General features: G+C 53.7%; 1 protein-coding gene across 1 annotated transcript in view; it reads right to left on the bottom strand.

Moving 5' to 3' along the window:
- TRABD2B (TraB domain containing 2B) overlaps positions 1-27,099 on the bottom strand; it is a 216,926-nt gene extending 189,827 nt beyond the window's left edge. Inside the window, exons 1-2 of the mRNA XM_070592656.1 lie at positions 26,412-27,099; positions 23,840-24,400 (exon numbers count right to left, since the gene is read on the bottom strand). Coding sequence (XP_070448757.1) covers positions 23,840-24,400; positions 26,412-26,513 — 663 coding nt within the window. The 5' untranslated portion in view covers positions 26,514-27,099. The remainder of the gene's footprint in view (positions 1-23,839; positions 24,401-26,411) is intronic.
- Positions 27,100-27,522: the final 423 nt, after the last annotated feature.

Genomic DNA, 27,522 nt, shown 5'->3' with positions numbered 1-27,522 from the left:
AGTCAAAATTAGCATATTAATATTTGATTCAAAATAAATAACATCCCTGTCTTGTGATAACCATGTGTTCACGACCCAGATGCACATTCCCTCATAAATATTTACTTTCAGTTCTAATTTGCTCAGTAACTCCTTTTCCTAGGGAGCCCAAGAACGGAAACTGTCAACTACTCCTATGACAACAGCTGTGGCTTTACTCCCCCCTCCACCCAGGCCCCGAGCCCCCAAGCCAGCCGCAGGAAGGCCAGGACCTTAGGCCTGAGCAGCCATGAAGGGATGATGACTCTTAGTTGTCTGGGCATCTGGAGGAAGGACAGCTAATGCCAAACAATGATCAATCCAAAGTCACGCATCTTGGGTTCAGGAACACAGGATCCCACCCACGTGTGCACATGTGCGCACACACTCCAAGACAACACCAGCCCTTGGAATCCCCTCAGCCACTCAGCATGCGTGAGCCCAGGGGCAGAAGCAGCAGCAACAGCTGGGGGTCAGATGCTGCTCTGAACAGCCAAGACGGTCTCTGGGGGTCAGGCGGGAGTACTTCAGAGCCTCCTTACCCTGTCTTAACCCTATTTTCATAGCACATATCACCTTCTAGCCTACTATTGTATTTACTTATTATGTTTATTATTTGCTGCCTGTCTGTCCCCCTTAGAATGTCAGATGCACAAGGCCCCTGAACATGATTTTGTTTTGGAGTTGTGCTCTCAGCACCCAGGACACTCCCTGACACAGAGCATGTGCTTGGTAATAAGTTGTCAAATGAATGATAAATGAATGGGCTGATCCTGCAGCCTAAAGAAAGAGATCAGCTCTGGCAAGCACTTGGTACACACGCCACCTGCAGTTTCTCCTGCGCCCACCATCAATGCATCAGAGCCCTGTGTCCCATGCATCCAAAGGAGCCTCAGAATCATTCTCAACCCAAGATTTCAGGCAGCCACTACCATTAGCTCCTTATTCACATAGGAAATGGGCTCTGCTTACTATTAAGCCCAGGCTGCTGCCATTGAAGCCTGGAGGTGTTGTCTGCTTCTTTGTTTCTCTTTCCTGGAGTGGTGCTAAGGTAGGAGGGTGGGGTTGATGTCTCCTGACCTGTGTCAGGTGCAAATAAATACTCACTGGGGGAGTCTGCTCACATAAGCAGGGACCCTGGGATGCAGCCCTGACCAGACAGGGCCTGGACTTAGGGTTTATCTTCATCTCCACCAGCCTTGGGCACTTTCGAGAAAGCTGACATCCACGCTCAGCCTCTCCCACATGCCATCCCAGAGGATCCTCACACCTTGCAGGAAAGGAACTAGACCACCTTTCGAGACTCAGTCAAGTGATGACTTGCTCAAGGTCACACACCGGCAAGAACAGACTTAGGATCTGAACCTAGTCCTCTCCGTGGCCATTTGACAGAGGAGGAAATAGGCTGGGAGAGGTCCAAGATTTGCCAAAAGTCACACTGTAGGGATTTAAGAATGACTAAACTATGTGCTCCTCTAAGCAAGAGACCGCCTCTCAGCCATCAGCATCTCCCCATCGCCCAGCCTGGGGCCTGGTCCAGAGCAGATGAACAAAGGAAGATACGGACACAAAGTCTAAAAAGATTGGACAGCCTGGTCTAAAAGGAAAAGTCAAATACAAGCGGAATCCACAAGCCTGGTGGCCGCTGCAGAGACAGCCGTGGGTTTTAGCGCGAGACACATGACATTATCCAGGTCCCAGGTGAGGCCAGAGGAACTGATGCTCATCCCACTGTGTCCTCATGACTGAGAGAGGGGCGCGTGCCTTCCCCCTTCCCATGCCCACTCCCACATCCCAAACCCTTCCTCACTCTCACATTCCAGCCCTTCGTCCTTGTCAGCCAGACTCTCTTTCCAGAATGTACGGTGAAGGACCCCACAGATCTCTCCTCAGGCTCTCCCCAGCCCTGATCCAGACTAAAGTACTTGTCCATTTTGAGACTTCAACAAATATTGGTGAATGAATGAATAGGGAAATAGTTGAATTATCAGAGACTTCTATTGTCTGAGTCCTCATTATCAAAGCCCTAGGCAATTTTGTTATACATTTATTCATTCAACAAACATTGTATAAGTACCTACTACATAAGAGGCACAGTGCTAGGCTCTGGGATACACTCAGGAGCAAATAGCAGCAGCTTTTCAGGTCCACTGACCTTAGTCTCCTCTCCTCTCATTTTAATAGTTCTGCACTTATTTTCAAATTTACTCGTCTATAGCTGGTTTGGATCTCATCCCTCTGTGCTCAACAACCTTCAACGGTCCCACTGCCTATTGGAAAATGATCGAATTCCTTACACTGATATTCAAGACCTTCTGAGATTCACTGAAACCTATACCTCCAGCCTCAGCTGCCATCTCTCACTCCCTCTTTCCCTCCAGTACACGTGTTATGGGCCAGCCCGTGCCTGTGGTGCCCTTCTTATCTGTACAAGCCAGCTACTGCTGTGTTACAGACCACCCCAAGGATTTGTGGCTTAAAGCAATAATCACTTCTTTTTCCCGTGGGTCAGCGAAGGGTTGGCTGATCTGGGATGGCTGGGTTCAAGCTGTATGTCCATCTGGGCCTCGCTCTTCATTGTGGGTTGGGCTTAGGTCTGCTGCGTTTATTCTGGGACCCAGGCTGGAGCGGTGACAGCTACATGGGACAATCTCTTCTCATGGTGGTGAACAGAAGCACAACAGGGTGAGCCCAACTAAGCAAGCACATTGAGGTTCTGCTCCCTTCATGTCTGCTAATGTCTCGTTGGCCAAAGCAAGTCAATGACAGAGCCCAAAGTCAAGGAGCCAGGAAGTACACTTTGCCCGACATGAAGCCAAAGCAAGCCACATGGCCAAACCCCACATCTCTGGAGGCTGGGGGAAGGCAGGGCAGGGAGTGAATATTTTTGAACAGTGATCTAATCTAACACCCCATCTCTGCCTAATGAAATTGGACAGTATGGTAAAAGAAATCAGGCATTGGAAATGGAAGGCCTGGGTTTGTATCATAGTTATACATCCTACTTGAAGAAGACCTCCAACACAGTTTATTCCCAAAATATTTCATTCATCCAGTACCTGTGCACTGAGAACCTGCTCTGTGTAGGAACTGCTTGCCAGGCCCCGAGCCAGCCCAGTGAAGCTGTCCCTGCTCTCCTGGTGGCATTGATGAAGCTCTTAACCTCTGAAGAGTGTCAGGTCTCTTATGCACAGAGTGGAGAGAAACAACCTCAAAATTCAGGAGAAAACCATGAGAAGCTGGCCGCCTGGGGACAGCTACAAGCGCAGAAAGGCCTATATCTAACACCATTCCTTCCATGATGCCCAGGCGAGCGAAGCTTGTGGGAAGTGACCTCTTACCAACCTGAATCCTTAAAACAACTAATTACCATGTGGTTGAAGGCCTATCCAATCAACGAGAATTTACTGAGGTCCACCTGGTGCCAGGTAGACCTGCCTGGCCCCAATTCCCTGCCTCACACACACTACCTTCTCCAGGGGAAGACAGGTGCCTTCCTCCAGGGTTCCCTGACAGCATCCAGCCCAGCGCCATGTCCACAAGAGGTGCTCAACACCTACTGCTCACCAAGACTCCAGAACCTCCGCAACGGCTTTTCTTACTCTTTCCTAGAAACAGCCTCAATAACTGAGATTCCCACCGAAGCCTTCCCATTCACCCAGAAAGAAAAATGCAGTTAATCAAAGCAATCTGGCCTTTTCTTTCCATTCCCGCTGGCCCTCCACCCCCACCTCCCTAAGTGAGTAAATGTTCTAATGAGGATTTGGCACACGTACCTTGTCAAAGACGGTGCTTTGTGGTATCTCATGGAACACAGACAGGTTAAAGAGCCAGCAGAGAGTGACTATCAGCAGAGAGCAAGGAGGAAAGAACACAGCGAAACATCAAGATAAAAACTCCCTCTTGGCCTCAGTCGGTAACCCCTAATCACACACAGACGGGGCCGAGCATGCAACTCTCTGTGCCTCTCCGGCAAAAACAATGCTAATTAAGTAGTTATAAAAATTATTGTTATTATTAGCAGTATCATTATTATTATAATAAATTAAATACTGGCTAGAAATTCAAAAGCCTTTCTTGAGGTTCCGGTTCCTTCCAGTCTTCTGAGACATTGATTATATCCGGCAGTGGTTCCCCACGGCCCACGGCCCACAGCAGACGCTGGACAACTCAGCCTTGCATCCGAGGCCCTCCAGGCAGTGGTACCACCCCACTTTCCAATCACCCACTCATCTAACAGAGAGTTTCTGAGCACCTATTCTGACCCCATGCTGCTAGATGGGCCATAATTTTACCTCTCCAAGCCTTTCTCCCTCCAATTCCCTAATAAAAACCCTGGCCACAGGGCCCAGCCCCCTCAAAGCCCTTCAAATTTACAGCTCTCTTTCCATCTCCTCCAGGGAGGCGTCCCTGATGCCTCCAGGTGTGCCCAGGGACGTGCACTTCCTCTCTTGTGGCCAACTGTGCATGTATGGCTGTGCGTTTTTGCTGGATATGGTACCCACACTCTGCCCCCTTACTACACTTAGGTCTTATCTACCCACCTAGACAGGGACCACGGCCCACACCTAAGACAGCATTACATAGTAGCTGCCATTAGGTAAATATTTGTTGATTGACTTTACTGTGGACATAATTCAACACAAATCAATATATGCTTACTTAGTGGCAGGTGGGACAGGACAAATAAATTCCTATGGGCTGGGCACTGGGAGAGGCACATAAGTTTCCTGCTCAGTGGCTGGCACATGTTCAGCAGGGAACAGTGGGTGGCCAGGCCCCAGGGTAACCGAGCTGCTCTTCACATGCAGATTGCTTGCCATGGACATCTGCGTTTGCATCTCATACTTCAACAGTGTGGACTACCGAGGAGACAGGCAGCATCTGAATCAACAAACAGAACACTATTTATCCTTCCAGGTATGTGATGCAGCCCAGAGGTGCTGCTCACAATGGTGCTGATAAATGGATTCTGGTGGAGCTCCTAGAATGAACCCCTGGTATTTATACTCATACCTTCTAAACTTGCTCCTCCCCAGGCTGCCCTAATTTCAGTTATGGCACCTCCATGGACCAAAATGTGCAAGCATGCACCGGTCTCTTGATCTCTCCACAAGCAACTCATCAGATGCACTGTCAGCGCCACCTCCAAAAAGGAGCCGAACCCACCTCCACCTGCTCCCCCAGGTGCAGCCACCATCATCCCTCACCGGGACTAGTCCAGCTGCATCCAAGCTGGCCTCCCAGCTTCCTCCACTCCTGCCCCCAAGACAGCCCACTCTGCGCACCACAGCCAAAGCCATCTTTTATATAAAAAAGCAAATCAGATCTCCCCCACTTCAAACCAATGGTTTCCACTGTTGGACTAAAACCCAAATGCCTTCCTGTGATCTGTAGGTGCAGCAAGACCTCACCCCACCTCCTCTCTACTCTGTCTCCTGACACTGTCCCCTGTGCACACAGAGCTCTAGTCACAACATCCTGTTCCTTAAATGGGCCTCAGGGCCTTGGCATCTGCTGTTCTTCTGCCCAGAACATGCTTTCTCCAGGTGTTCATGGTAGGCTCCTCCTCACTCCTCTGGATTCAGCTCGAAAGGTGCCTTCTCCGGCAAACCCAAGGAGACGAAGCAGCTGCTCCTCTCCCACCCTACCCCCAGCACCCTGGTCCCTCTCTCGCCTATTGCCCTTTTTTCTTTAGATCCCTGATTACCTAAAATTATTTACTTATTTATTCATTGTTCAGCCTTCACTCAAATGAAAGTTCCATGCAGGAAAAGGAATCTTTTATGTCTCGTTCACTGCTGTATTCTCAGCATCTGTAACAGTGCCCAGCACACACTGGGCACTCTGAGGGGGAGCCCCACTCCTTAGGCGTGGGATGCTCATAGTGACTTCTTTCCAAAGTGTACAGTATGGAAAGATGGGGGAAAAAGAGTAACTTTATTGTAGAGAAACCTGACAAACAATGCCGCAGGCAGGTGATCAAGCTCAATGTCAACAGTGACAAGTCAGGAGGATAGCACAGCCCTTGATATGATGACAATGGCATTTTATCTCTGGTCTTCCTCCCCAAACACACAACCCCAGTCTCGTCATAAGAAAAACCTCAGACAAATCCCAATGGAGGGATAAATAGCTGATCAGTACTCAATGTCAAGGGGATCAAATCCAAGGAAAGTCTGAAAAACTGTCACAGCCGAGAGGAGTCAAAGGAGAGATGACAACTAAAGGTAAGACGGTGTCTTGGATGGGGCCCTGGGACAGAAGAAGTATGCCAGGGGAAAATGAGGAAAGCTGAATCAGTAGGGACTTCAGTTAATAGTATCGGCTTAACATCGGTGCCCTCATTGTGGCAAATGTCCCATGGTGACATAAGATGCCGAAATAGAGGGAACTGGGTATGGGGATTCTCTGGCCCATCTTCTCAATAATTATGTAAATCAAAAATTGTTCTGAAACAACAAATTTCTTTAAAAAACACATTTGTTAGGTGAATGAATGTACAGCTGTAAACAACGCAAGGACACATGCACGTCTTTTTGTACGAATGTCCCGAGCACAGACGCCAGCACGACGCTAGAACACCCACGAATTCCTGCAGTCTGTTAAGCACTGGGGGCTCCCTCCGTCTGCAGCCTTACTTTGTGAACAACACACTCTGAAACACTATACAGGCAGATTTCAGCCCTCCCTCACCTGAACGTCCAGTGGTTCAAGGTTAGCAGAATTGGGTCAATGACAAAAATAACAAATTCTGTCCTCTTTGAGGATGAATCCTGTGTTCCCACTGCTCTCAAGTCCATCCAGCCACAAGCACTGCTCGGGGCCTACTGTGCGCCCAAGCCAAAGCTGGGCTGAGCAGCCAGCTCCTGTCCAAGATGGGGGTCAAGTACCACCCACAGTGAAGCTGGTCCAGCACAAGACTCTCTTCCGAGGGGTCGAATGGTGCCGCACAGACTACAGATGGCAGAGATGTTCAGAGAAGACTGACTGTGGGAATTAGGACAATCAAGGAAGCCTTCCCATAGGAAGGACCACGCTGGATCTGGAAGAGGAAGAAGACTTGGAGAGACAAAGGGAGGGAGAGAGGACACCCCCGGCAGAGGCCACCGCACGAGCAGGGCCAGGGTGTCCAGAACTCGCAGGGAGCCATGGAACAGGAGGTTGGTAGGCTGAGCCTGGCCAGACCAGAAAAGGCTTTGAAATCCTCCCAGACTTTTAAGGTCAGGAATCGACACCTCCTCCATGGAGCCCTCCCCAAAGGCCTTGGCCAGAGCGAGCCGCCCTCCTCAGCGCCCCTACTCCAGCAGTCTGACTGGCTCACTAGCGGCTCATTCTTCCTTTTCCTGTGCTGTTTGCATTCCCCTTCCATCTCTCCTACGCACCTGTAAGCCTCCTGGGGCCAAGATCCTTTTCTGCCTCATCTCAGCCCGCTCTGTCGGGTCCCCACACATAGTAATGGCTCAGAGACACATCCAGGGAACAAATACAAGAGAATCAATGAGTGGGTTATAATCTAAGAAGCCAGGACTTGACCCCTCCCATGACAGGGAGCCCTGCAAGGTTTGCAGAAAAACCCACCATCAGAATGACATTTTCCCCACCATCTCATCGACACCTTCCTCGGCTTCGTTTCAGCCCAGCACCCTCTGGGCTGGGTAGGTTAACTCATTTTTTTAATTAAACTTTTTATTTTGAGATAATTGTAGATTCACAGGCAGTTGTAAGAAATAATACCCTTCACCCAGTTTCCCCCAGTGGTGACATCTTCTGTAACAGCGTGACTTGTTTCTCATCTGTCACCTCTCAGTCATTCAATAAAAATTAGCTGAGTGCCTACTATGTGCCAGGCATGGTCTAGGTGCTAAAGATACAGATAACACACAGCCAAATCTCTCCTCTCAAGGAGCTGACAGTCTGGTGAGGGGGTGAAGGGCAACAGACAAAATAAGTAAGTAAAATATATGGGTGCCCATTGGTGGCAGGTGCTCTGGAGGAAGGACAGGAAGGGAGTGGGTAGTGAGTTTAAACAGGGCAGTCACACGGGGAGACCACCTTCGAGCAAAGACCGGAAGGAGGTGGAGTGGGAGTATTTTCTTTTGTGCTCTGATACATGCCTAGTACCTAGACCAGTACGTGGTGTGCAGCGAGCACAGCCAAACGAGCAAGGGGATGGGGGTGCTGGGTGAGTTAATCATTTTTTTAATTAAACTTTTTATTTTGGGCTAATTATAGATTCACAGGCAGTTGTAAGAAAAAACACCCTTCCCCCAGCTTCCCCCAGCGGTGACATCCCCCGTAACCACAGTACAACAGCAAAGGCAGGAAAGTGACATTGACAGAACCCCCTGATGTGACTCAGGTTTTCCCAGTTTTACATCTACCCATTTGTGTATGTGTGTGTGGTATATTCAGTTTTATGCAATTTTAAGGATTAATCCATTTTTAAGTGCAATTAGAAGGCCACCTGAAGAGACCAGAACTGAAGGAAAGTGTGTGAAGCGAACCCCCCGTCACGGAGCAGGCTGGGCATTCTCCCACACGTGGGCTCCCTCCCGTCCGCACACCCATCCTAAGAAGGCAGGTATTCTTGTCCCCATTCTACAGACGTGAGAGCTGAGGGATCAGGAAGGAACCTGTGGGAAGCCATGCAGTTGACAGGGAGAGAAACCACAACCCCAATCCCAGGACTGTCTGGTTCCTTCCCTGGGGCTCTTCCCTGAACAGGATGGCCTGAATAAAAAAGCAGAGGAAGCAGAGACCAGCAGAAGGCCAGGCTCCAGGAGACAGTGGAAGGGAGGGGAAGGGAGGGAGGGGCTGATGAGGATGTCTCTGGGATTCTGAGTTGGAGAACAGAAGTACAATTCACAGAAAAAGGAATGGAGAGCGAGAGGGTTCTAAAGAAGACAAGGGAGACGTCCCGGCTAAGACCGCATCTGGTACATGATCTTGGGCAAGTCAATTTACATCTCTGGGCTTCATGTTCCTCATCGGGACAGGGATGAGAATGGCCACCCATCCCATTTGTTCCCAGGCCAAGGGGAGATGAAAAGGTAGCCCTTTGCAAAGCAGAAGCACTAGGCCAACAGCCAAAATCAGAAAGAACGCAACCCAGCCCCATGGCCCAGACCGCCTGCCGTCTCCCGGCGAGGACTGCTGGCTTTCCCAAAGATAAAAATGCAGAACTTAGGTCAGCACACACAGAGAATCTCGCCTTGTTTATAAGAGACCGGGAGTGTGTGTTCCTATTAAATGCCTTTGAATCCCGGTGCTGATGAGAGACCCAAGGCTGTTTACCACTTCGGATATTTACTTCCCTCATATACAAATCAGCTCGGGTGCCGTCAGAGCTGACGCCACCTCGCACTGCAGCCTCTGACGTCCCTGCTCTTCCCCGGTGCCCACACATGGTTTGAATTTATTGGTTTTAGCAGCTTTCATTTATATTGTGTGAGGATCACGGAATGACCAGCAAACAGAAGCTCCGATCAGTGTCCGGGGAAAAAACACAGACGCTTGAGGAAGCAGGGTGGAGGGGAGGGCGGGAAAGATGCCTCCAATCCCAGGAGAAGCGACTCCCACCCACAGGGTGGCCCAGTGCAAGCCCTCAGGGCCCCGGAGGAACGAAGGATCAGCGGGAAACCGCAGCCCTATAAGGAGACGGCCGGAGCACTAGGGCGAGAAGGCGCTCAGTGGTCAAGTGGTCACAGCCACCAAAGCCCAAACACCTGATGCCACAGTGGGAAACGCAGGCGGCTGCCTGGACGTCTGACCTCCTAGAAACAAACATCTGGAAATCTGGGAATGAGGCAGGGGTGCGGCTGGGGACTTTCTGTTTTCCACCCGATATTCAGGCAATGATGTGTAGATACGGCCGGTAATTTGACAGCTAGCCGCAGCGTCCCTCAGTGTGTCTTTGGCGCCAGGCCCTGGGCCAACCCAGATTCGTTAGATGAGTTTTCTGCCCTCAAAGAACTTAATCTATGGAGGAGACAGACATGTAAACACATAAAAGACAATAAAATAAAAAACGCCATTTCCCAGTGAGGTCAGAGGCAGCTTAGAGAGCGGCTTTGCAGCAGCGGGATGCGGTTTATGGTTTACCAAGCACTCGCCCCCGCTAAGGGAGCTCCGCGAGGGGAGGGGCCTGCCTGGGCGCATGCCACTGGACTCCCAATCCAGTGCTCTCACGATTTGCAGACCATTTACAGATCACAGATCCTCCCAGCCTGCACTTCTGCTTGGGGAGCATTCAGGAACAAGCTGCCTCACCCCATCCCTATTTTGAACAGGTGGAATCCCCCAAATCTGCCATCAAATGGGTCACATGAGATGCAGGGACATGCTATCCTACAGTAGCTATTTTAGAAATGGTGATAAGGGTCTCAGGCATCCTCACAAAAGGCCCCATAATGTATTTAATCACGCTGATCTCATTCAGCTACCAGACCTCTTTTACGATCCAGTTTCTAAGAGAAAACACCACCAAGTTCCCGAAGCTGAGAGTGCTTCTCCTCTGGCCCGGGACTCAGAGCATCCCGGATCCCATGAGGGAAAAGACCCTCATCCAGCAGCTCCTTCCTCAAGCCAAAGGGCTTGAGAATTTCCAGACTGGAAATTCTGGAGCCTGGGTGAGACGCTCTAGTTTGAGGAAGGAATAAATTTCAGAACACAGGAATGGGGGACAGGGGCCCCCCAGTGCGCCCAGGATGAAGCCCAAGCTTCTCAACACAGATTCTGAGGCCTACACCATGTTGCCAGTGAGCCTCTGTGGCCAATTCCCCAGTCTGCCACGCCTCCTGCAAGCATTCTTCACATGTCAGGAAGGAGGTTCTCAGTCTGGGTCAAGATCACCATCGGTCTGTGCCCCCACGCATGGTGCTCCTCCTGAGCCCAGGGAACACCCATCTGTCCTTCAGTACTAAGCTCAGGTGGCATTATACTGCCAAGTACACTATGAGTATGAGCTAGGTCCTCAGAAGGAAGGGAAGTCTATGGTATAGAAATTGAGAATCTTTTCCTAAAAAAAAAGGGATTTCTTCCCCAACATACAAAGTAGAGGAAGATGGGCATGGATGTTAGCTCAGGGCCAGTCTTCCTCAGCAAAAAGAGGAGGATTGGCAGGAGTTAGCTCAGGGCTAATCTTCCTGAAAAGAAAAAAAGAGAAAGACATTGAGCATCTTCATCAGCAAAGAGAACTCCTGGACAGTAAGGATGCCGTCTCATCCATCTTGGGAGCATCCAGAAGGCCCCCAGAGGACCCCAGTCCCTGCAAAGGCCCAGTGGCCAGGGGTGGGGGCTCAGGGTCAGTGCTCAACAGTGACAGACAGGTGGGAACTGACATCATGTCCAGCTACCGTGGCAAAGTGAACAGGGACTCCTCAGGGTTGAGGGGCTGGGGGCAGCCCTCTGTCACACTGCGCCTCTCTCGGACCCGGACTGGAGAGCTCTGCCGAGAAGATCCCAGCCATGCAGACTGGAGAAGTTCCAAATTTAGACCCTCCACTTCTGCTGGGCCCTCTGCCTGCCCTGCCATCCCTTCACGGGCCAACGCCAGCTTCTGCTCTCAGTCCTTGCCACAGCCTCTCCTCAGGCCCTCCTCACTGCAGGTCCTGGCAAACAGACCACCTCACTCTCTCCTTCCCAGAGTGCAGCCTTCCTCAGGAGGGAACATCAGAAGTCTTTCAACTCCTTGCCCTTCCCAATCTTTCGCACTTCTAGTCTCAGAAGAAGAGCTGGCCCCCTGCATCAGATGCCAGTCCCTTTTCATTAGATGCAGAGAGGTTGAAAGCACAGGCCCTGCAGACAGACTTTCTGAATGATTTCTAGATCCTCCACTCACTGGCTGTGTGACCTCTGGTAAGTGAATTAACCTATCTGTGCCTCAATCTCCTCACCTGTAAAATGGGGCTGAATAATAGTGCGTACCTGAGAGGTTGTGGTGAGGATTAAGTGGGGCAATCATATAGAGGACTCAGACCCATTCCTGGCACTCTGCTGTGAAGCACCTCTCTCTGGGGTCCCCTTCCACCCCCGCCCTGCTCATCAGCCCCATTTTCATGACCTGGAATTAAGCCTGGCACAGTGTAGCTCCCAGGAGTGCTTGTTAAACAAACGAAGGAAAGAATGGATGGAGACACAGTTTCATAACAATTAATTCAACTCACGAAGTATTTGCAGGGTGTTTCTCCCTGGGAGAAAAGGGAGAGGAAACATACCTGCTCCCCGAGGCTCCCCACAGCACAGTGCACCCGAGGCGAACCCCACCCGCCCCAGGCTTTACGCCTGATTCTTCCCATAACTCCGAGTGGCTGCTGTTCACAGGCAGCCCACCTGCACAGCAGAGGAAGGGGAGCCAGGCCGAGGATCTAACCCACGGCAGATCTGGGCCTCCAGCCGAGGTCTCCAGCCCACACTTTCCAAGCCCTCCTTTTGATGTGTCCCCACTCCAAGGGGCAGTGGGAGATCACAGGGAAACCAAACCAGAAGGAATATGGTCAGACATTACACACTGCAGATGGTCGGAAAAAATGACCACGCTCCGGGTGGTCGGGCCACGTGGTTCCAATCTGGCCAACCAACCACTGTCCCTGCTCCGGACGACACTTGGGATGTGAGACTGAAGGATAAGGAGCTCTCTTCTCTATGGGAGGGGCTTCACCTCAAGACAGTGTGAAGGGCCCATAACAATTACTGAAGTGACCACAACTTAACCCAGCACAGTCAACAGTGATCGCCTCTGGCATGTGCTGTGTGGTTGACAGGCATCACCGCGTGTACCCCTCACAACACACCAGGGGTAAACACTATCGTGAGCCCCATTTGAGCAGACGTGGAGGCAGAGTCTCAGTCACCCAGCCAAAGCAGTGGAGCTGGAATTTCAACTCCCGTCCAATCTCTCTTAGGGCATCAAAATATCTAAGTAAAACTCCTGGCTCCATCATTTTGCACACAGTACTTAGCCCCAATGACCTCAAAATGGGGAAAAGCATACTTACCTTTCAGGATTGTTTTAAGAATTTATTGTGATAAACCCGAGGCCTAGCACACCATAGGCACTAAATGACAATGGCTCTCTTGGGAGCCAGGTAGGGAAAGGAAAGAATAAAGCCAACGGAGGGAGGGGTAGAAGCACTTTTCTCTCCATAGCCTCTGCATTTACTAGGCCTGGTACTTTTGCTTAACTATTACTTAACCCAGTTCTTAACGGTCTCCTCCTCTTGGCGTGGCCTTTTCCACTCCCATCTCCACGCACCCAGTCCTGTCCAACCTGCAAGGTCTCCACCAAGATTCCCACATTCCTTTCTTCCCATCCTCCCCACGAAACTATACTGATGGAAGCGGAATACTATAAAATCACCTGCAAGACCACCAGCAGGCCTGGCCAATGGGGGTTAGGCAGTGCTGGGTCAACCAGACATCCCAGTCAAGGTCAAGCACAACGACCAAGCATTATTACTACTGAGGTCCCAAATTGCCTCAGTTTACCCATCCCTTGACCAATCCACAGCTCCTCAAGCTATATCTCAGCCCCAGTAGAGGGTCTGGTGCTCAAAAATGTCCCAGAATCCAGTGGGTGCTACAGCTCCCCAGCTGGAGAAATCCAGGGGGCCACTGGGAGTCCTAACACTGGGAGGGTGCTGGGGGAGGGGGTTTGCAGGAAACTGGTCTAGCCCCCTTCCAGGTGTCCTCGGGGACGGGAGGAAGGGCGGGAGCGCATGTGAAAGACTCTGGAAATTGCAAACCGCGATGCAAATGGCTGGAATTATCATTGCCCATTGAGCTTTTTGTCTCTTCTCAAACTCAAGGCTGAGCTGCTCGAGAGAGGGAAACCGTGTGAACTAAGGCTAAAAGAGGAGCCGGAAAGATTTCCAAAAGGCTTTCTCCGCCACCCGCATCTTCCTTTCTAAAAAGGTCTTTTAAATGGGACCCAAGGCCCACTAAGGCCCCGGGAGATAAAACCGGCCAGGAAACTTTAAATAACCTGGGGAAGAAGCAGGTGAGTCCTTTAAACAGAGAAAGAGGAAAGAAGAAAGGCCTTGCCATTGGTCTTCGCTGGGGCTTCCCCGGGCAGGGCTGCCCGCCAGGCGCCAACTCCCCGGGCGGTGGCCGGTGCTGTGGCCCCGCGCAGCCGTCAGCTCGCTGCTCCTCTAGGAAACGCGCCCCGCGCCGCGGAACGCGGGCCAGAGGGGCGCCCGGGCCCCGAGACGGCCTGGCCGGAGGGCACAGCCCAGACAGGCGGCCTCGCTCACCAGGTCTCGCCACAGCCCGCGCACCGCCGCAGGCGCACCGCCCAATTCTCGGCTCCGGGGTGGGCAGCGCCAGCCACCCCACCCCCACCCCACAACCCCCCCACCCTCCGGCCTAGAACCCGCAGCGTTTGCCGCTCTTACTCCTTCAGATCTCCGCTTCACTCCCCAGTTCTTCCCAGGCTGGCAAGTGTGCGTCTTCTGTGCGCCCACAACACACCACCCGCCTCACCCCCACGCCCCCGGCCCCGCAGTGTAAGACACCTGTGCCCGGTCGCCTCCTCACCCTGAAAGGGAGCACCCCAGAAACAGCATCATCGTTGGTGCTCACTTTTCTATCTCCAGCACATATCCCAATGCCTGGCACACAGTAGGAAGTAAAAAGCATTTCTTGAAAAATTGTATAATGATGCTAATCTAAAAATACAGTAATAACCCTGAGTTAGTGTTTCCTGAGTGCTCATCGTGTCTGGCCCTGTGCTACAGCACTTGTCATTCAACTAACCTTCACAGCGATCCCATGAGACTGGCAGATGAAGAAGCTGAGGCACAGAGAGGTTATATAACCAACCCAGGTTACACTTGCGGTAAGTGCGATGATTCTGGGCCCTGGAGGAGGCCATGCCCGAGGCTTTCCATGGGGAGCTCCTGAGCTGAGTCTGCCCCATGCAGTGTACATAAAGACACTCCTGGTCCTGAAGGTGGAATCAGATCCAAATCAGGGAGGTGGGGGGAAGCTTCATGCAGAGAACACAGGCTCACAGGGAGGGGCAAAGGAGAAATCAATTTTAATGCTTTTCCCTGCCCTTCCTGACCCAATGGGAACAAAAGGGAGAACTCCAAGAATAAAAGGTGACCGGTGACTGTCTTACCCTCAGAGCAGAGGAATATGTGTGCCCCCTGCGGGGGGAGCCCATGGTGGTCACTGATCTGAAAGCCTGCAGGGTCCCACAAGGAAACCACCTGGCCTCCTCACTGTGGAGGAACACAGGCTCCAGCAGCAGGTGCCACTGAAGGGGCTGCACAGGTCCTAAGGCCCCAGGCTGTGCCTCAGAGATGGCCCCTGGGCTCTCACGTGCATGGGCCTAGTCTGATGACCTTCCGGCTCTTTTCAAGGGTAGTCGGGCATTCAGGGTGCCCAGGTACAACTCACCCACTGTTATGGACTGAATGTTTGTGTGCCCCCCCCCATTTAGATGTTGAAGCCCTAACCCCCAATATGACCGTATTTGGAGATGGAGACTGTGTGGTAACTGGGTTTAGAAGATGTCATGAAGGTGGGGTCCTTGTGATGGGAGGCATACCTTATAAGAAGAGAGACCAGAGAGCTAGCCCTCTCAGTCTCGACTCCTCTCTCCCTCCCTCCCTCCCTTCCTCCCTCTCTCTTTCTGCCCTTCCTACCCTTGTGCCCTTCCTACCCCTGCAGTGAGAAGTCACAGCAAGAAGGCAGCTGTCTGCAAGCCAGGAAGAGAGCTCTCACCAGAACCCAGCCGTGCTGGCCCCCTGACTCGGCCTTCCAGCCTCCAGAGCAGGGGGAAATTGCTGCTGTTGAAGCCACTGGGTCTATGATCGGTTGTTACGGCAGTCGAGCAGACTAAGACGCCCACCAAACCTTTGAAAACACATGCTATTCTGCAATACATACAAATATCGAATCATTACGTTGGACATTTGAAACTAATATATAATGTTATGTAAATTACACCTCAACAAAAAAATTAAGAAAAGGAAAAAAAAACCCACAATGCTAAAAGCCAATGACATCACTGCACCTAAACTCAAACTTCTGAGTTATGACACAGTGGCATCAGCCCAGAGAGGACCACAATCTGGTGATCGTGGATAAAAGTCTGGCTATAAAGGATCATTTGCTTGAAAAGTCCAGGCTTTTAAAATGACTGCCCTCAGGAACGCCAACCACTGCAGAGGCGTAAGAGTTAGCCAGACGATAAAAACTGGGAAGGGCTCCGAGATGGAGGGAACAGCATAAGCAAATGCATGGAGGCTGACCAAGGATTGTGTGTGGGAGAGAGAACTAGAACAGGTCAGCATCGCTGGAGCCCAAAACCAAAGTAGCAAGTAATGGATAAAATTAAACATTTTTAAATGAAAATAAGGTGGGGTGGATGGGGTGAGTCCAGAGAGGCTCACGTGTGCTCTGGGCAGTAAAGAGAACAACAGAGGGCTTTGTTTGCAGGTAACAGACGAGGAAGAGAAAACAAGGAAGTGTTCCTGGATGGAGAGAAAGAATCCCACAGGGACGAGGATGTTACGACGGCCTGACCAAATGGGCCAGCAACAGTCCTGAACTCATCTGGGGCCTCAGGTGTGGAGTCCGAGGGCTCTCTGTGAACACAGAGGCCAAGACACAGCCCCTTTCAGCATCCAAGCTGCCAACACCTCAACCACAGAATACACCACGAAGCCTCAACTTCATAACTGGAACACATTCAGGCTCCTTTTGTTGTGAGCCTATTTTGAGCAAGGTTTTGAATCTGGATCTGTTAGGAAAGAAAAGACTGCCTCAGTAATAATTATATATAAAATAAAATATATAAGTGCTGAAAGAATATCATAAAATGCCATACAACACCATGGAGGGAAAGAATATATGTGGCTGGGTCATCAAAGAAAGCTATGGACCAAGTCTTCCCAAGCAGATTAGGTTTAGGAGCATTCTGGGAAGACTTCCTGGAGGAGGCGCGGCTTTGAGTTGAGCCGTGGAAATCTCATAGGATTCAGAAGTAGAAGAGAAAAAGGAAATTCCTGCAGAGGGAGGGGGCCCGGCACAAGCAACAGCGTTTCCAAGCTTGGGGCAACAGCTTTGTGTTCCAGTGGATATACTGCGCAGATTTAAAAGCCTGCGGATCCTGGAGGAGCTGCTCGGAGAGCCGGCTTGGCAGCCACTGAGCAGAGCTGAAGGCTGGGCCACCGGCTGCCTGCGGATTAAGTGGGCGGACAGAGAGCCAGTGATGGGAGATAAAAGGGAGTGAAGTGGATAATATTTAGAAGCAAACTTGAGGGGAGAACGTCAGCAGCCTGCCTGGCAGTTGGCGGCGCTGGTCGCATTCTTCAGTTTCCTCCCTCGGAAAGCTGCATTACCAGGCGACCTCTGCCTGGCTTTGAGAGATGTCCAAATGGGAACTATTAACAAAGGCACGCTCCCATTTTTATCTCCGTCACAAAGCGCTTTGCCGCTCAGCCTGTCTCTCTGGCCTGGGATTGGCTGGCGGGGGTGTTGCGGGAAGGAGATCAATGTGTTTGCGGATGGGGCTTCTTGGAATTCTTGAGAACGAGCCCTTCCAACTCTAAGATTGTAGAAGTCTGTGTCTAGGAGCTGAAAATGCTTCAAAGTGAAGAGGCTAGGATTTCACGACGTGAAGATTCTTCGAGTCCAAAAATGCCTGCGAGCCTGAGGTTCTAAGATTTCACCATTCTTAGATTCCTGAGCCTCTGAGTCCCGGCTGAGGATTCGGAGATTCCGTAAATCTGGAAGACTTCATGCTGTGCGCTTCTGACTCCGAGATGAGAATATTTCGTGACGTCTTGGTCACCTCTGGCTTTATGGCCCCACTCGCCTTTGATGGAGGCACCTAAGCCATCCTGTGCATCTGCTTCTGCGTTTGCTCCTGCCCCCTATGTTGGGATAATATATTAAATGCTAAAGGCTGAGTGAACCGGGTCAGAGGCAGTGGGCAGAGCCTGCTGTGCCAGCAGAGGCTCTACGCAAACAGCTCTCTGGGCACAGAAAGGATCTGAGACTACACATGGCTAGGGGTCACTGCTAAGGGGTCCCCCAAGGGACTTCCACACCACGTGACAGACATTTGCTGAACAGCTCCCAACCACAGGGCTGGGTGTGGCAGGCTGCAGAGGCACGGGGTAAAGGTGGCACCAGAACAAGATCCCCCAGTCCAGGACCTGGAGTTCCACGGTGCAGACTAGGCCAGCCTGTGTCCTGATCCAGAGCTGACGGAGGGGCTCTCATTCACCCCAAGGGTCTGAGGTCCTTGGGGGTGCCCAGCTGCCTTGGCGGGCAAGGGGGGAGGGCACACAGATCTGTGCCACAAGTACGGACTCGTACTGTGGACTTGAGGGACCATTGGTCAGTGCTGCTGTGGCTGCCACGGAGGCTCCAGGAGGGCAGGAGGACTCAGGAATGGCCATTCTGGAGGATGGGAAATGAGAGATGGGTTCTGAAAGATGCGAACGAATGATGGAAGAGGAAGCAAGAGCAGGGTCTCCATGTGAAGTGTGGGAACCAGGACACGGGAGGGACTAGCATCCAGATGCTCCATGCCTTGGCTTCCACAGCTGTCGAAAAGGAGTAATAACATCACTCTCCCCGGCTGGGGAGTGAACCCTCTGCAGGATGACACCAGGCAGTTCCCAGGTCCCTGCTCCCAGCACTGTGCCAGCCTGACACCAAGGTGCTCTGGCTGAATGGGAGGAAGCCAGTGAGAGAGGGGAGTCCTGATGGAGGAGAGGCTTCAGGGCTGGGCAGGTGGCCAGCGGACCGTGCCGCGACAGGCTACGGCTCTCTCTGCTAGGCAGACTGGCAGCGTGAGGCAGCAGGATCACCCACCGGAACCAGCAGGCTTCCAGACAAGGAGGTATGAGCAGCAGCCCGCCAGAGACAAGCCTGCAGCCCCTCCCAATGCCGAGAACTCAGGCTCAAAAAATCTCAAAATCTTGGGGTGGCCCAGTGCCTCCAAGATGCGGGGGCTAAGCATGGGCACCTCAGACGTCAAAACTGAACTGGCCCTGAAAATCGTCTAGCCCACACTCCCAGGGGAGAGCGGGGGCAACCGAGGCCCAGAGAGGGAAAGGACTAGCCCAGAGTTATAGGCAAGGTGGGAATGGGGTCAGGGCTCGAGTCTGCTTTGTATTTGAACTCGCCACTTGGTGATTTCCACATTTTGCGTCCGTGTCGGAAGGCGAGGGAGTATCAGGGTTCCAGGAAGGGGCTCTTCACTGTGGCTTATGCCTCTCTCTTCATTCATTCATTCATTCATTCATTCAACAGGGCTGGATGGCAGGAGGAGGGGAAGCAGGGATGGTCATATCAGGGTTTCCGGCCATTCATTCATTCACTTATTGAGCACCTAATAATATGTTCTCAGGGGTAGACACAGGAGCTCTGACTACAAACCACAGAGACCCTTCTCCATTCAGTCGTGCCTTCCGAGCTGGTGTTGGGGGTGCTGTCTTCACAATGGTCCGTGGGAAGCTGGGGATGCCCTTGTGAACTCCCATCTTAGAATCACCTTCAGATCCAATTTATAAGCCAGGGAGAAAATCTGTCTCAGCACTTTTCATTTACCTCTCTCTAACGTGTTTAATTATTTTGGCAAGACATGATGGTCTCCTTCCACTCCACCACACACACACGTCACCAGATAATGCCATCTCACTATAAAAACGAAAACCAGCTCATCTTTCAGAAGCCTGAAAAGCATGGCCTGTGGCATCAGACACATCCGAGTTTGAACCCTGAGTCTGCCTGGCCTGGCTATGTAACCCCAGCCAAACGACTCAACCTTTGTAAGCCTCACTTTGTTGTCTGTTAAAGAGACATGATGCTATGCCTGGTCAGCCCTCCATGAGGACTAGAGATGAGGTACTTCCAGGGTCTACCGCAGCACCCTGCACAGAGACAGAGCTCAGAAATGACAACTGTGTGGTTTCCAACTCCCTGGCCGGGGGGCTGTAGAATTTTACAAACGTTTTGGACAGTCTTGGTGGCCAGGCCCGCATGTGCAGGCTCCTCAGTGGATGGGGAACCTCGGCATGTTTGTTAAAAGACAGCGCGGTGCAGAATGGCAGGGTCCTCGTTTCCTCGGAGAACCACATACTTAGAGGGCCTCTGGTCCGGTGCCTCCATTGGCCTGAGGGGGGAGGGCGGGGCCCCGAGAGGGAGAAGGTCTCCTAATCAGCCCCGCAAGTCAGTGGCAGCTGGTACCAGTCCCTGCAGGCGGCCGACAGAGCTGATCGAAATCTGCAGGTCCCAAGAATGTCACAAGATCTGGACTCGAGGCTCAGACATCCCCAGGCTCCTGAGGGCAGGGGCCGCCACCACCCCTTATGACTCTAGCTTTACCTTGTTCACAAAGGGTGGGCAGTGGGTGTGGCTGCTGGGAGAAGGTGCCAGCAGGGCAAGATGAGACATTCCATATGGCCTTCCTCTCTCCCTGTCCTGGAGCCACCCGGACTTCCAGGCACAGGACCTCCATCTAGGTACCCTCTCAAAAACCTCCCACAGGTGTCTCCTCGTGTCCTCATATAACCAGCCCCATCGCAAACGGCTAGTCACTACTGCCCCACTTGACAGATGGGAACACCAAAGTCAGATACAAGTCATTGGCTTTAGAGCCAGACCTGGGACCTAGAAACAAGCTGGAACCCTAAGTCTCCTCTCTCCCAGCCCACCATGCTGAGCTGTCTGGAACACAGCAGGGAGCTCTTCAGAGGACCCGCCTTCACCATGCCCAATCCAGGCCACAGCCAAAGGAAATCACTTCTCTCTAAGTATAAATTCTCCAAGAAATAATATTTCTAAGCCCTCAAGTGCTAAAGGGGAGAAAGAAACAGAAGAAAGGACTGAAGGAAGACATGAATTACCTAGACGGGGGAAATCTTGAGGGTCAGCATGGGGGGGCAGGAAGGGTGCACCGTTTATTGAGCGTCAGGCTGACTGGCTCTGTTCCTTATTAGCCATGTGACCTCGGGCAAGTCATCCAGTCTTTCTGAGTGCCCACCTTAGACAGCCATCAGGTTGTGAGAATCCAACAGAATGGAAAAGCACTTGAAGCCTCCTGCATGGTGCCTAGCACGTGGAATTGATTATAACCGCCCCAGGGAACATCAGCGCCGGAAGGGGCTCAAGGGAGGACCTAATCCCGTGTCTCATTTCACAGATGGGAAAAACAAGGCCCAGAGAGGGAAACTGACTCGCCCAAGGTCACATAGCAAACTCACGGTGACGTCGGGTCTCACACTCTCAGCTTATATTGAAATCTGAGACCAGGCCCAAGAAGCCTGAGCTTCCAAAGTGTGCAAAGGCGAAAGAAACTTTTTCAGTGGTTCCTCCAGCCCGTGGAGTCCTCAAACGTAAGCTTTCTTTCTCCACTTAGCAAGGAAAAACATGGTATTTCTGCTCAGAAGAAAACGTAAAAGTCTGAGAAATACTAAAATTAAAACTAAAGTCCCAGGTCTTAACAAAAAGGCACTCTCATTTAAGACTTCTTTTTCCCGCCTTCCTCTCTCGTTGCACGCCAGCCCCCCCCCAAATATTTTGCAATAACAGTAATGCTGAGAGGAAAGAAAAAATAAAAATCTGATGCACTTAACAGATATTTCGGTACAATAATGCATCACAGATGTTCATATCAAACCGTGCACGCGCGCATATAATTTTACTGAGAAGGCTGCTGCATTTCTGACTTTGGGGTTGGGGATCCCTAACAACCCCATCTGCCCAGACTCTAAAACTCCTCTCTTTCCAGTTCGCCCACAGCTGCCCACGGGGATGGAAGAGAGATTTCATCACCTCACTCCAAAATGATAACAGGACAAATTGGCGGGGTCGGACGCTCTGGCAGGTGGTGAAGGCTGTGCAGATTAGGCAACCAAGAGGAGTCCTGTTTTCCTTTGTTCAGGACGCGCTTCCTGCAGCCCTCTGGAGGAGCTGGACCCAAGAACAATTTTCAGAGCGGGCCCAGGCTGGTGATGGGGTGGGCGCGTTTTTGAACCCAGAGATTTGAGTCTGTTTGATCTTCAAACACGGGCTTTGGAGACTGTCAGCGGGCTCCTTGCGGGCCGATGAATGGCTCTCAGGAACTTTTCCTCAAACATAACCTCACACACTTTCCAGCAAATGTTTTCAACCTACCAAAGCCGTCATTTAGTTGAACAGCAGTGTTTCCAGACCCCGAAGAAAGATAGTTTTGTTGTTTTAAGAGAGACAGATTAAAACCAGGGGCTCTTTCCCCAGAGGGCCTGTGTGCTCCCCTTAGCTCTGTCGGATTCCTCCGCGGTTGGTACAAAGAGGATGTTGAGAGGGACGATGGGTCCCTTACCTCCCCAGCCTAAAAAAGACATCGAGGCCAGACCTGAACAGAGAGGCCTCCCACAAACCTGCCTGCAAAATGAGATGGGCGGTGAGCGCTGGGGAACCCAGCACAGATGCTATCGGCTCCAGAGGCTGGCAAGGGAAAAGTCACTTCAGAGAGAGAAAGCCGGTATGTTCAGAGGAATCAGCGCTGGGCCAGAGAATGCACAGGATTTTCCCCCGTGGAGAAGGAGTCAGGCATAGGCAGAACCCTGCGGGGCGTGACTAACTGCCCCAATATTCCTGCCACCGGAGCCCTCTGGGTAAGGACTCCACAATTATGGGAGAGCCAGCAGGAGAACCGACAAACCCGCCTTTCATTTGGCCGGCAAATCAGTCTGGCTTCTTACCTCCCCAGGGACAATATTGCATTTCCCCTGGAAAAACAAAGGCCAGAGATCTCGGAAAGGGGATCAGTTTCTGCCGCTGTTTCCCTGGTGAAGAGCTTGCAACATCTTGGGAGAGCCAGCAGGTCTGGTCCCAGCGGTAGAGTTTCTAGCCCAGCCAACTTATGGGGCCGTTTCCTTAATGGAGGAGCACATATCGGGGACCATGCCTCACTCGGGGCATCGGGCCGAGTCCCGTCTCGGGGCCTCCTTGCAGGAGCCACCAGCCCTGACGCGGAGCCCCCATCCCGGGACTGACAGCCCGTTCTCAAGGCACAGATGTGAACTCATTGTTCCCAGGGCCTCGGAATTGGGTTTGGGGCCAGTGAGTTGTGAGTGACCTCTGCCCATGGAGACAGGGCTTTTAATGACATTTTGCTGGATCAGGTCTCTGGCAGCCAGACTTTAAACCTCCGGAGCTCCTCCCATCTCCCTGCCCCCACTCCTGAGGTTCAGAAATCAGAACTGTCAACCTTTAAGTGAACACATTTCTCTGAAATTATTAACCCCAAACGATCCTTGCTGACTTTCTCGCAGCCTAGAGAGGCAGTCCGAGGGTCGCCTGGAGCTTTGCAAGGGCCTGGGAAATTTGGCAGTGCTTAACCTCAAACAGCACCCCAGGGCTACCAGACGCCAGGCCCACTACACCTCCCTGCCTGCGGGCCCCAGGACGCACATCCCACATCCCCCATTGTGCATCCTCCGTACAGACACCAGCCCGAGGACCGCCTCCAGCTCTTGAGACCCCAGGGCCTCGGGAAGCGGGACACAAACTCGCAACTCCCTCTTTTGTTTTCCATCACTCTGATGCTCCCAGGGAAATTCTTTCTGCTCAGGCAAGCACGGCAGGTGGGAGTGTATATTCCCAAGAGGTAAGCTCATGGGGATAGAAACAAACGCCCAAACTCTTACCCCCAATTCTAGCATACACCAGTTAGCCCTCAGACCACCACAAAAGCAGCCAGAACTGCCGCCCAGCCCTAAAGACCCTCTCCTTGCGGGGAAGGACAGGGCTCTGGCTGCCGAAGGAGGAAGGCAATCGGACGAGGACAGAGGCGCACAGCGGCTGAGCCTACCTGGGAGAAGTTGAGCCCGTTGAGTGGATGGCACTGCTCCTCCACCTGCTCCACGGCCCCGGTGCTCTTCCTCATCTTCTCGGCCTGCTGGGCCAGGTAGAGGTCCAGCACGGGCACGCCTCGGGAGCGCACGTCGGTCTCCGTGAGCGAGTTCACCATAAGCATCACCCACACGGGCCTCTTGCGCTCCCAGTTGCCCGCGATGGCGTTGAATAGGTAGTCGGCGTACAGCCCCTTACCCCGCTGCGCGGGCGTCATCCATGAGGGCATCATCAGCTTCACGTAGTCCAGGTGGCGCTTCAGGCGCCAGTAGAGCTCGCGGGGCAGCACGTCCTGCAGGTTCTCCCCGTGCGGCAGCAGCTGGCAGCTGGCCAGCGCCGAGATGGTGTAGGGGTCCGTCAGGTCCAGCTCGAAGTAGACGCGGGCGCTGGCCTGGAAAGCTGCCTTGGAGTTGTCAGGGATGAAGTCCCAGACGCGGGTGTAGGGGACGTGGATGGTGCCAAACAGGTAGGCCGGCGGGTCGCGCCTAATAGTCCACAGGAAGGAGTTCAGGTCCCTCTGCTGCAGCAAAAGACAAGAAGGAAGGCAGTGAGGCTGAAGGCAGCAGAGTAAACCAGGGATGGCACAGAGGAAGAGGGGATGGAAGACAGAGACCTGCGTGGGGCCACGGGAAAGAGAAAGGGCTTTGAAAGCTGCAAGACCCACGTTCAAATCCTGGCTTTGCCCTATCTTCACTGTACGATCTTAAGCACATTGTTACACTTCCTACAGACTCAGTTTCCCCACCTGTACAATGGGGGGTGAGAGCCACTACCTCACGGGTTGTTGGGAGGTTGAAAAGCCACAATGTACGTATATCAGCCCTAAGAGTAGCGCCAGGCACAGAGGAAGGAGGCAGCGAAGGAAGCCAGGGACTGCCACACCACCTGAGAACATTCATGCCTGGCCAAGCCAAACCTTCACCCGTGGTGTTTCACGGGGAGGGTGGGGAGAAGGGGACCAAGAGTCCTGCTCTGGCAAGAAGAGAGGAAGTCATATAACTTTTAAACCCGACCATGAGAAGATCCGTGCCAAGAGCGGTTCGAAAGCAGAACGCCTATTAAAAATAGCACGGCTATTGAAACAGCTACTTCCCATTCATCAGGGGGATACAGTTTTCTTTTTGGAGGGCAGGTCTGGGGTGTCAGCTACTCTGCTCCACCGGCTGAAACCGCAGATGAGAAAGTGCTTTAGGACCTGCAGCCTAAGGGGAGTCTCAAGGCCCTGGTTTGGGAGGGGAAGATTCCACGGAATTAGTCCCAAGGAACGCACATACTCCGGGTGCTTTCCTGGCTCCCCCCTAGAAAGGTGTGCTTGCTCTCCAACCCCAATTCTCTTCATCTTCTATGACCTAAGCTCTGATGGGGGGGCAGTGTAGGGGCAGAGGAGGGGCACCGAGACAGGGGTCACTTCTCCAGATCCGTTTAGGGCCAGGAGTTAAGGGGCTATGAGAAAGGGACCATCATTTCTCTCAGGCAAAGTCCTCTTCCATCCAGAAAAACCCCTGGACTGCCCACTGACCACCTGCAAGCTTTGGGTCAACTTGTAAAATTTTCCTGCTTGATTCTAGCAGGAATGAAAAGTAAGTGTGGGGGTGGGTGGAGGGAACAGCACCTTACTTCACTAACAACTAAACAGTGTGGATCCCAGCATACTGGGGACAGACTAGTTCTGAGTGCCGGCTGGCCCCAGCTCCCTGACTCGCACAAGTTGGGAGTCCCGAGTGCACCTTGCCCTGCTGACTGGGCAGTGAGGCAGGACCCTCGAGGAAAAACGTTTTCCACTCCCCTGGCCTCCAATTCAGGGTTATTCTCAAGCACTAATTTACACTTGGAGGGAGGGATTCTGGGGGAAATCAAGGCACTCCCTGGTTCGGAAGAAAAATCAGGAGAACCAGTAAATACTCAACCCCCGAGGAACTGTGAGGCCAGCAAGCCCCGGCACTTCCTTTCGTGTCCTCTGGAATCTGCCCCCTCTTGGCGAAATGGGGGCACTTGGGAGAGCGGGTGCTGGGGCCCGGGCTAAAGAAGAGGAGGGAAGTGGGGACGAACCTCGGGGAGAAAGTTTGCTTCAGGTCCGAGGGGGAGGGCAGGGGACTGCGGGGCGCCTGCGAGCGTGCAGAGGGTGAACCAGAGGAAGGGTCTGAGGGAAGGCAGAGGAGAAGGGCGAGGAAGGGCAGGAACAGTCAGGAGAGGGCAGAGGGAAACAGAGAGGTGAAGACAGGACGAAAGTAAGAACGAAGTGAGCCAAAGAGGGCACAGAGAGGACACGTCCACGCAGGACGCCGAGCCGAGGAGAGCCGAGAGCGCCGGCCGGCGTGGGGGCAGGAGCGGCGGGGGTCGCCCACCCGGCTCCCGGCGCGAGCCGGCGCCCAGCAGCAGAAGCCAGGGAAGGTGCCCGTGGAGCGCCCGGCGGGCGGAGGTGGCGAGGATGGGCAGAGGTGGGCGCGGAAGGCAGGACCCCAAACCCACGGTCCCCGCGGGGCTGGAGTGCCCGGGCGGCCGAGAGAGGGGCTGGGCAGGCGCTCGCTCACCGATCCGGGCGGCCGGCACTGTCCTCCGTCCGGGGGCTGCGGGCGGGCGCGGGCGGTGGCGAGGAGGGCAGCGAGCAGCGGCCCCGCCAGGGCGGCGTGCATCCTGCCGGGGCCCGCGGGGCGCGGGGGACCCTCCTGGGCGGCGCCCCCTCAGCGGGGCGGGGAGCCCCCAGCTGAGCACGGAGGTTCCTCGGGAGCGCCGGGCTCCAGCCGCGGGATGCTGGGAGCCCTCTGGGGCGTGGCTGGATTTCCCTGCCAAACCTGGGGGTCCCTCTGGGGCGGGGCTCCGTCTGTTGGAAGAGGGGGGTCCCTCTGGGGCGGGGCCCCCTCACCAGGGCGCGCAGCTCCTTTGGCCGAGCCCCGGGGTTCTGAGAGCGCGCGTCCCGGGGCGCGCTGAGGTCCCGGAGCTGCGTCTCGGTCCAGGGGCGCGCGGGGTTCCCGGGGCAGTACCGGGATTCCCGGGCGCACGGGGATCTCGGGGTTATGCTGGGGACCTGGGGCGCGCAAGGCTCCCAGGGGTGCGCGGCGCTCCAGGGGGCGCGCGGTGGGACAAGTGCGGCGGCGGGCGCGGCAGGGGCGGGGGTCGGGTCTGGGGCGCCCGGCTGCCCCTGAGCCGGGCTCAGAGGGGCGGCGGGCGGCCGCGCGGCCGCTGCCCGGGCTCCGCCATGCTGCTCCGCGGCCGGGAGGGAGGGAGAGAGGAGGGCGGGAGAGCGGCGCGGAGCCGGGCCGGGCGGGGGGCTGGGGCCGCCGGGGCGGGGGGAGGGGAGGACCCGGCGCGGGGGGCGGGAGGCCGGGGCCGCGCCGGGCCGCGCCGGGCCGGGCCGGGCCGCAGGGAGTCGGGGCGAGCTCCGCGCCCGGGCGCGGCGAGGCGGGGTCTGATGGGCATGGCAGGCGCTCGCTCCTCGCTCAATCGCTCGCTCGCTCCCTCACACACGCGCGGAGGGAGGCGAAGCCCGCAGCAGCCACTTCCCAACTTTCCAAACTTCCCAGCGCAACTTTTTCCTCTCCTCCCCTGCCCGCGCCTCCTCCTCCACCATCCCTCCCCCTTCCCCTCACCAGCTCCCCGCCGGCCCGGAGCTTCCGCGCGCGGCCGCCAGAGGGCGCCCAGGCC

The sequence above is a fragment of the Equus przewalskii genome, chromosome 2 (assembly GCF_037783145.1).
Source record: "Equus przewalskii isolate Varuska chromosome 2, EquPr2, whole genome shotgun sequence".
Taxonomy (NCBI): Eukaryota; Metazoa; Chordata; class Mammalia; order Perissodactyla; family Equidae; genus Equus; species Equus przewalskii.
The sequence above is the reverse complement of the archived record's forward strand: the minus strand, read 5'-3'. Positions and strand labels throughout refer to the sequence as shown.